General features: G+C 47.7%; 2 protein-coding genes across 2 annotated transcripts in view; one reads left to right on the plus strand and one right to left on the minus strand.

The window, feature by feature from the left end:
* The window catches only part of LIN9 (lin-9 DREAM MuvB core complex component), a 66,758-nt gene extending 62,521 nt beyond the window's left edge, over nt 1-4,237 (plus strand). Inside the window, exons 13-15 of the mRNA XM_032393937.1 lie at nt 2,902-3,081; nt 3,236-3,333; nt 3,815-4,237. Coding sequence (XP_032249828.1) covers nt 2,902-3,081; nt 3,236-3,333; nt 3,815-3,920 — 384 coding nt within the window. The 3' untranslated portion in view covers nt 3,921-4,237. The remainder of the gene's footprint in view (nt 1-2,901; nt 3,082-3,235; nt 3,334-3,814) is intronic.
* A 4,490-nt stretch (nt 4,238-8,727) lies between these two features.
* MIXL1 (Mix paired-like homeobox) lies at nt 8,728-10,326 on the minus strand (the record flags this gene model as incomplete). The annotated part of the gene is made up of 2 exons (XM_032393956.1): nt 8,728-9,033; nt 10,114-10,326. Coding segments are annotated over 2 exons (519 nt in total), but the record flags the coding sequence as incomplete, so codon positions are not given.
* Nucleotides 10,327-10,328: the final 2 nt, after the last annotated feature.

Below are 10,328 nucleotides of genomic sequence, written 5' to 3' on the forward strand. Positions count from 1 at the left end.
ACCTGTCCACCTGGAGCTGAAGGAAATGAACTGTGTTTGCCTGAAACTATACTCAGACTATTTTGCTCATTCCTCTAGCCATCATTATCATTTATTTTTATTTTCCCAGTAGTTGTCCCCTACATAGCAGTAAGCATTGTCCTAGCGATTAGATTTCTCCCTCCGGACCAGCTACTAACCCACGAGAGACACAAACCAAGCAGTCCGAGACCGCGCAGAACAAAGCTGACAACACGCGCAGAAGTGGACTGCTCATCACTCTTGTTGTATAATTTCAGTATGTACACAGGGCCTTTTGTGATAGGCCCATTTCCCCATGAAGTAAAATGATTTCATTTTCACAAAGCTCTTGGGGAAGTACAATATTGATTTGATTTGCTTTTTAAAGATAGATTGATTGATTGATTTGAGAGAGAGAGTACGTGTAAGTAGGGGCAGAGGAAGAGAGAATCTCAAGCAGACTCCCTCCTGAGCAGGGAGCCCAACACGGGGCTCGATCCCAGGACCCTGAGATCATGACCTGAGCCGAAGGCAGATGCTCAACCGACTGAGCCACCCAGGAGCCCCTACAATATTGATTTTAAAATGTGTAAACAGTATGATTAAGCAATTCTATTTCTGATATATACCAAACAGATTTGTGAACTTCTATTTACCACTAGAATGTTCATAGCACCTAAAACTAATAGAATTTTTTTAAAGCGTTAGAGAAAGGTGATTCATTGCAGCATTCCTGGTATTTGCAAAATATTAGAAAAAACATAAATGCCCATATATAGGGAATTGGCTAAGTAACTTATGGTACATCCACGCCGTGGAGTACCTTGCTGCTGTAAGAACGAACAAGGAAGCTCTCCATTTACTGATATGGAGTGATTTCCAGGATGTATTAAGTGAAAAAAATAAAGTACATGGAAGTATATATAGTAATTGTTTCCTTTGGAGTAAGCAGAAATATGTAAAAATAAAATACACATATATCCTCTTAGTTTTTCAAGAATAAACACAGGAAGGATAAACTAGAACTAATTTGGGGATGGGGCAGGGATCGGGGAGTGAGGGGAGTGACATTTCTCTGAGTGTTTGTTTTCTCAATAAATACAGATGAACTCCAAAATGGAGTATAAATAGAAGTAAACAAACCTAACTCTGTGTCAAAGGAATAACATAAAGGAGACAAAAATGAATCCAAATAACCTGAACTTAGTATTTTGACCCTATACCCTTAGTCTGAAGATAAATCGAACTTTAAATAAATAATGAACTCTAGTTAGTAAGGTTTTCACTCCTGGTGGTATGGATTCGCAGTTCTGAAACTCTGCATTCTGGGATGGAGCACATGAGTAACTAAGTATATCGCAGATCGGGGAGGCCTGCCCTCTCACCTCTGGAGAAGGCAGTTATGAAGATGGGAGACTACACCAAACCCTGTGGTGTTGGGTTAGAATAGGGAGAATCGGTCTGATTTCGTGATTCATTTTATTTTTATGACGTAGCTACGTGGGTGTGTGTGCGTGCGGGTGCACGCACACGCTGAGAGAGCCCAGAAGCCCAGAAGCACACACCTGACGGCACTGAGCACGCCCAGCACTCGATCGTGGTTTCCAAATGCTGCTCTCCAATAAAAGGAAGCAGGGCTCCTTGAAAAAGAGACTTGATTCCAGAGGCTGGACCGTCTCACTGTGCCCCCCAGCTTACAGGAGCGTGTCCAACAGGACCGGCTGGACACCATCCCCACTGACTAGATCTGGGGCAGTTTGGGTGTCAGCATAAGTGACTACACTCAGAGATTAGAACCCTTTGAGTAAAGTAAGAATCCATGAGTCCATACTAATATTAACCACTTAACCAATTAATTTTTAAGGGAAAGTTCTTAGAGAAAATGCCAGCTAGCAACTGTAGGAGGAATGGTAGAGTGAGAGGAATGGCGCCTGGCAGCCATCACCGCAGAAACTGGTAAAGGCAGGGTGCTCAGTAAAACTTGAGGGTCAAAGGGTGAGGACGAGGAGCCTCCAAATCTCTCTTCACAAATTCTTACTCGTTCCAAAGGGGAAAATCCCATCCCGTGGGGAAATCTGGCCGACACCTGACTCCCTTAACCGAGTGATCAGAGATACCGCAACCAGTAATGGGACAGATCAGCATCAGGGGCCTCCTGACCAAGATGCCCTGAGCAAGAACTCAGCATCACTCTTGTATTCCTCCCCAAAATGCATGACTTCAGTCTAATCACAAGGAAACAGCCAAACCCATGTTGAAGGACAGTAGACAAAATAATTGGCTGGTACTCTTCCAGAATATCATGATATTTCATGAAAGAGGAGCTGTTCCAGAATAAAAGAATCTACAGAGACATGACAACCAGATGTCTCTGGCGGGGGGTGGGGCGTGGGGGGGACTTACGTGTTGGGATGGTTGATGGACTGTGCACATGCCCTTTTAGAAGAATATGGTCTCCTATCGGTGGGAAATTTCCCAGTTGTGACAGTTGCCCTGTGGGAATGTACTTCGGAAATGCAGACTAGAGTGTTTAGGGGGAAAGAGGCACAGTGTTTGCAGCTTATTGTCAAATAGTTAAGGGGAAAACATTATATCTGTTATACAGAGAGAGATCAAATGTTGCCACACGGAATAAACAAGAAACTGAATCTGGGTAAAAGATTTTTAGGAGTATTTTTTCTATTCCTTTTTAGCAGTTTGAAATTATATCAAAATTAAAAGTTGCCAAAAATATAAAATCAAGAAAAGAAAACCAAGAAGAAACATTTCTTCTGGTGTGAGGCCCATTTTCGTTATAAAGGCTAGTTTTGTAAACACCCACATCTGAAGACAGGGCACGAACACACAGACATCGTCTGGCCTGGTGACCGTCCATCTCATGTTGGAATCCTCTGTTTCCAGCTCGCTCCAGACCAGGGCCTGCAGCCTGCGGACCAGCCCACGGATATGAGACGGAGGTGTGAGGAGGAAGCCCAGGAGATTGTCCGGCACGCCAACTCCTCCACTGGACAGCCCTGTGTTGAGAACGAAAATCTCACAGACTTAATCTCCAGGCTCACCGCTATTTTATTACAAATTAAGGTACATCTCCGAGACAACATTCTCTTCATTTTGATACCTACACAAACTGCACTAATTTGTTGATAAATGATTATAATACACAGATTGTATCAGGTATTTTGTGTCTGTATTTGAACTATAATTCAATTAAAATTTGAAATATTTTTTCCTTTAGTGTCTGGCAGAAGGAGGAGACCTGAATTCCTTTGAGTTCAAATCACTTACAGATTCATTAAATGATATCAAGAGTACAATAGATGCTTCTAATATCAGGTAATTCGTTAGGTGGACTCTAATCATTTTTCTAAGTTCATGGGGATTTCCAGTAAAGTTTTAAGAATTATGCATATTTGTGAAGCATTCCTATAATTTTTACCCTGTAAATAAATTCCAAAAGAACTTTTCAGTTATATCCCGTCTATTGACAGAATAGAAAGTTCACATGGATTTGGTTTATGTAAAGGAATCCGAAGACCTACGGTATTTGGGTTTGGGTTGGTGTGGGGGCTCCACTGAGTAGTTTCCCCAGAGAGACACTCTCACCCTCGCCCGCACCCCCGCAGCTCCTTTGCCCCCTCCAGCAGCCCTTCCCGTCACGGCTGCAGCCGGGGGGTAGCTGGTGTGATGAGGGGCTTTAGTCCTTCCTCGGGTCATTATCTTCGCTGCTTTTTGGACTAAAATTCGGCTCTTCCTTTGTTAACAAGTATTTTCCTAACGTCACGAAATAAGGGAGTGAACCGTGTTTCTTCTTCAGTTGCTTTCAGAATAACGTAGAAATCCACGTTGCACACATTCAGAGTGGCCTGAGCCAGATGGGAAACCTGCACGCCTTCGCAGCCAACGACACCAACAGGGACTGAGGGGGAGCCTCCACTGTTCGCGCTGCACAGGGCACGGCGCTCCCTGCACTGAGGCTTCCAGCACCAGATAACCAGATAACCCAAGCGCTGGAAAGCAAGGGAAATGTAAATCTCCAACTAGGACGTTTTAATATACTATACTGCTTCGTAAACCAGCATTGCTGACCAGCATTCTATTTATTTTTCTTTTTATTATTCAGCTGCAGTAGCATCGCTTATGTTACATGTTTATAAGCAAGTATTTTTAAACTGAAACTGAACGTAATAGGCTTTCACGGAAGAGTATGCTGACCCTTTTTTGAACGTGCATGAATTCAGCCCAGCACACGCAGACAGCTGCAGTGGGGGGGGGGGGGGGGGACGCGCAGACACGGGCTCCTTGCGCTGCCAGGGGGCAGTCCGGAACTCCGGCCAGAGGACTGCGGCGCGGGCTCCGTTAGCTCCTCACCCTGCCAGTCTCTGGAAGAGAGCGCCCTCGAGAGATGGGCAGGCATGTGTGCAGGAAGCCTCTGGAATAGCAATGGGAGATGCGGACTTGACAAGTATGCGGGACGGATACTTGCAGTGTGACACGGCTCGAGAGATCATTTTATAATAATAACTATTTTAATTTATCATAATTTATAAAAGAAACCTTTGTTGTTTGTCTGTTGAAAGAAAATGAAGGAGCAGGAAAAAAATAAATTACTTGCAAAATGCTACATTTCAGCAAGTGGATTTGGCATGACTTTTCCCGTCAATTCAGGACAAAAAGTGCTATTGTTAGGAGACTTATTTAAAAAGACTGATAACACACTATTTTCATATTTTGTTTATTTGCACAACTTTTGAACCAGATGACTGGTTAAAATCCAACCGTATACAATTTATAAAGTCAAAAGATTTTATAAGGAAAACAAATAAAATAACCAGTGCTGTGAAATGCAGAAAAAAAGGTTTGTATTTGGTTGTGGGGTTTTTTTGTTGTTTTTTGGTTTTTTAAAGGAAAAACCCTGCCTAAAATGTTAATCTTGTAAAAAGTGTATATTTGGAATTTTCTTTGTTTTAATATAGAATATTATAAAGTCAAAATAAAATTGTTTTCAGATTTGGAGTTTAAGATATAGCTGTAGAAGTGGCTTTGATTCTTTTAGATGTCTCATAAAATGGGACTTTTTATATGTTAATGTATTATAAAACTAAAACGAGATTATTTTCCATTTGAAATTTTTGTATAGTTTAAAAATGCTTCCATATTCTTTGTTGGTCTTGTGCCACTGCAGAACTTTAGTGCAGAGTTTATATTTAGCTAAACTGTTACGTTAATTAAGAAATGCATAAATCCTCTATTCTTAATATTTGTAATTCTAAATAAATTGATCTATGAAAAGTAATACTGCCTACCATTCTCATTTAATTAATACACTTGGTAAGTATTCCTTGTTTGAAAAGTTTTAAGGAACTGTAATTTCCACTGTATTTTATATATACATATGAATATATGTATATTTTAAGATTTTATTTATTAGAGAGAGTGTGTGAGCGAGAGAGCAGGAGCACGGGGGTGGAGAGGAGAGGCAGGAGCAGGCTCCTCGCCGAGCAGGGAGCCTGATGTGGGGCTCAATCCCAGGACCCCGGGATCACGACCTGAGCCGAAGGCAGATGCTCAACCAACTGAGCCACCCATGTGCCCCTTCCACTGATTTATATTTTTAGGGGAAACAATACAGATTAATCACCAAGTCATCTTGAATTACGATATCATCCAATATGACTTTAAGGGAGGGGGTTTTTCCATCTGTACAAATCACAGTGAAAAAACACTTCACCAGTTCTTGGCTTACTGTAGACCCAGTGAGAGGTTGGTTTTAATACAGTCCGCCTAGGGGCACCTGGGTCACCATGCTGCCACGGCCCAGCACATTTCGCAAGTTCTAAAGAGCCATCAATGCCACATGCTGTGTAGGTTTGGTTCTGAAAGACTTTCGCTAAGTCCCCCAAAACCAGATTCGCTTGCCACCGTTGAGAATCTACCAAAAGATTTGCCTGTTCAATTCTTTCTCTTAAATTCAGGCACTTTCTGAGCCTGTGTCGTTACCACCTCTCTCGCTCGGCCCGGCCACCATCCCCGCCAGTCTGGAAGTCTTCGGTCATCCCTACCTTCTCTGCAGTGTCCACTCTGCCCCCTCAACTGCAACATTCGGGGAGTGATAGTCTTAAACTGCAGAATAGGTCATGTTCTCTCCATCTAAGGCCTTAGGGCTCTCAGAACAAACTCAGAACGTTTCCACAAGACCCAGAAAGCCACGTATGGTCTGACATCCTCAATTTCTCCGTCCTGCTTCTTCCGCCACGGGGCCTTTGCACGTGCACTTCCCTCGCCTCACCTTGGTGACTCCTGACCATCCTACACGTCAGTTTCTCAGCTAAGCTTTCCTTGACCACACCACACCGTCTCCAGGTCCTCCTGTATCTCTCTGTGCAGCGTGCACCACATTTGCAATTTTACATTTCTTCTTGGGTCTGCCTGCTGGCCTCTCTACTCCGGGCTTGGCTCACCATTTTATCTCCAGGCTGTGATAGAGTGCCTGTTCATAGGCAGCAAATGTTTGTGCAGTGAGCAAACAAGAGTTTCAAAAGAGCTCGAACCAACATCAGTGTCACTAGAACCAGCATGGGGTTTTCCATGATTGCTTTGCAAGATGAGACTACTCCCTTGGATGCAGAAATTCTGCTTTGGGGGGTTGCCTTTAAGCATTATCACTCATCCTGGTCCTGACTAAAAAGGCCAGGCCAATACAGGAGGCATTATTTGCTGGTGGAGAGATGGGTGGACGGAGTCCCAGGTTTGAGTCACTTGTGATCTGAACCATACAGTTTCTTGTTCTTTAGAACAATAATAGCCCCTACCTTATACGGCATGGTAAGGATTAAACACACAGTGCCTGTAACACATTTAGCAGTTACGGTCTCTTGAGAGTTCAAGGGAGGTGCAGACTAATGTTCCTGGAGGGTCCCACAATTTTTTTAAAAATTAAAAATAACAAGATTTAAACGTTTATAGATTTTGTAGGTATTCGCTAGGGAAAACACAATGTAAGGGCAATAATCCAATTAATTAATAAGCTCTTTGCAAGATTTACCTCTACGTGTGACCCTTAGTGGACTCTAAGTTCCGAGTGTCAGGTTTTCAGTCTTGTGGGTGTGAATGTCTGTAGTCTCGCACCTGTCCGGGTCACCTGTCCAAATGCAAAGGGACTGCGGAGCAGGACGCAGGGCACGCCGCAAGCACTTCAATAACCGCAGCTAACGTTTACCATCTTGTGTTTGGTTTCAGACCATTTTCAAGGGTTCGGTAGCCAGGTCTGCCACTAAAGCCCGAACTGTCTCCCGCTGCTTCTCGCAATGCATTTGCTACGCTGAAAACTGCAAGTCACTTGAATAACACCTCTGCGAAAATGAGGGCAACCGGCCTGTGCGATCTCGAAGACATTCCAGGGCGCTCAGACTGTTCCAGTAACATCGGGACAGGAGTCCTGGCCTTAGCCACGGCTCCTGCGGGCCTCCTCCAAGGCGCCGCGTACAGAGACACCCCCCCTATGGCCACCCCCCGTAGACGAAAGTCTCCCTTGGCCCTCAGGAGTTTGAAAACCCTCAAAATATCAAGACAGGATTTTAATGGATCTCAGGCTAACTTACACCCTAATTTGCATATATTCTAATGTGTACATTGGGAGAGAGAAATCGGAAGCCAGCACTCATGCGACTAATTTGAACAAGCTCTCAGCATGGCGGCCTAATGACCGAAGGCGAAGGACCACATTTGCAGAGACTGTTCTTTCACAAGCGGTGGAGGATGGCGCCGCACGACGTGCTGTCCAAAGGACCGAACTCATTTCAACAGAATGACAGTGGAGCATCTGTGGAAAGCATTTAATAACCCACTCAAGTTGCACCAAGTACAATTACAAGTGCTAAGGGTAATGTGGGAGTGACTGGAGTAAAAGGTACAAAATCAGGATTCGAGGAAGGTTCAGACTCCGGGGGAGGGGGACCTCAAGTGTCTGAGACAGAGTGGTATTCATTTGGTCCTGGACAGGAGGGGCTCGGGGACAGGACCACGCTGTGCACGGGTGACCTCAAGAAGATCTGCATGGCCGCCCCTTTGGCTGGAGATGTTGGAAGGGTAACCCAAAGCTTTTTCCATCTGCTGGCCACGGGAGGCTACCACAGATTTCTAGAGAGCGATGTGTGAAAATCTGAGAAGCCAGAGGCAGGGGGTTCTAGAAATAATCTGCATGCAGAATCACCGCAACGAATGAGTGTAAAGACGATGGGCCACACACACAGAAAAGGAGTGGATCTCGGGGACAGGGTGAGGACTGCGTCCTGGTGAGTTCAAGGTCACACGAGCCTTGGAGGAAGGCGAGAAGCCGGCAGCTGGGGCGCGCAAGGGGAGGGTGAGCCTGGCCGCCGTGTTCTTGGGAAGGGGAGAGGGAGTTCTGACAAAGCAGTGCGGAAGGGAAGAGGGGGACCGGCCACATGGAGCGGGATGCAGATGGAATTGGAGGTGCGGGTTTGGAGGCACCCGGGTCAAAGGACCGTGAGACTCCCGGGGAGGGGCCCGCGGAGGGAGGAGAAGGGGTGAAAGGCTCACAGGCGAAGGGGAGGGAGCATCACAGGGGAGGGCACCGGCGACACCCTCACCGAAGTTAATGGGCGAGTGTCCCTCACCCCGGAGCCAGAAAGGACAGCCTTCTGATGTGTGTGTCCTCGCCTTCAGGGGCACGGGGCTCCTCGGAGCTTACCCTGACCTCGCCCAGATTCCTCAAGAGTTACCAAAGGCAGAGAAGATGTGTTCCTCCCACGAGTCCAGCTTTGAACCAGTGTCCTCAGAGACGGGAGAGTAGGCTTTGAAGCGCTGACCCTGGCAGCTCGGGTGGGGGATGCCCTCCCCAACCCTGTTGGGATCGGGCAGGCAGTTCACGTCTACTTCAAGAGGCGACTGGGGCTTCAAACATTTCACTTCGGGTCCCCGCACGGCATGGTGGAGGAAAAGCTGGGATCTGGCCGAGGGCTGAAAGGCTTTCCCGCTCTGCCGCCTTGACTTGGCCCGCCGGTTCTGGAACCACACCTGGAAGAGGGCAGAGAAGCAGCTTTGGGTTGAAGTCCTTAACGCTAGTTCACCGTTCCCGAGTTCCCGGTCAACGTGCCCTGCTTCCCTGTCTGGAGCTTCCCCTTTCCAGAAAGCACTTGGGCCAATGGGCCGCCAGGAGTTCAGAGGCCCTGGCTCTCTCTGCCTTACCATTTCCAGGTGCCAAATGGGGAACCCGCCTTGTTCTACCTGGGCATCATATAGGGATATCTACAATGAAAAGTGGGGTGGCAGAATGAGAAGCACTTAGCATTTGAGGATAAAAGGCTTCTAGCCTTGGAGATGACAGGCGGCAAGAGAATTTAGAAAATCGATTTCTGGAAGTGTGGTCCCTTGTCAAATCAATCGAGAAGGGGTTTTTGCTCCGCGGACTTCACTTCTGTGAATACATTTTTCTGCTCACCGTCTCCCAACAAATAGCGAGGGTGTCCTGCTTAGGAAGCCTGTGCGCCACCGGTTGGGGCCGACGGAAGGATTCCACCAGGGACGCAGGAAAACAAGCCCGCTCCTCCCAGGGGTAAAGTGAGGGCTCCTACTTAAAACTGCATGTGGACGCAGACCATGTACAAAAAGGCAGGCTCTTCGTCACCAGCAAGCTCTCGAATTCCGATCTCAATCCCTTTGCAATAAACGCGCCTGGCACGGGGTTTTTCAAACTGTGACAAGAAGCCCCACGTGCTTCAGGCTTTACCCCGAGATGCTACACCCCTTCGAACCCAGTACCCGCCAAGAAAGGGGCCTTAGGGGCGCTGGGGGCCACTCGGAGACTCAGCCAGCCCTGCTCTCTCCCAGAGACCGGGGTCCCACCGGTGGAAGCCTCAACCGTGCCTCATCTGTCCCTTCCTGGATCGAGAAAAAGTGTGAAAGTGCTCCTTCTCACCCTCCTGCTCGGGATGGACTTTCTGACCCTTTCAAGGGGCCGGCGGGCGTCCTCGGAGGGGCCCCGATCGTACTGGACGCCGACGGAGGGAAACGGCTGCGTGCGCCCCACCCCATCGCCCCAGCGACGGGTCCCGACACCACCGCCCGGGGGCAGCCCCTGCCCAGCGCGGGGCTCACCTGGATCCTGGACTCGGGCAGCAGGGTGAGCGCGGCCAGGCGTTCGCGCAGGTGGATGTCGGGGTACATGGTCCGGCGGAAGACGAGCTCCAGCAGCTGCAGCTGTTCAGCGCTGAACGACGTGCGCTTGCGGCGCTGGGACGCCGACGGGGCGGGCGCGCCTGCGGGGGGCGCGGGAGGCGCGCGGGGCGGCGCGGGGGGCGGCGCGGCGGGCC

This window comes from Phoca vitulina, unplaced genomic scaffold (genome assembly GCF_004348235.1).
Source record: "Phoca vitulina isolate PV1807 unplaced genomic scaffold, GSC_HSeal_1.0 scaffold78, whole genome shotgun sequence".
NCBI classification, from domain to species: Eukaryota; Metazoa; Chordata; class Mammalia; order Carnivora; family Phocidae; genus Phoca; species Phoca vitulina.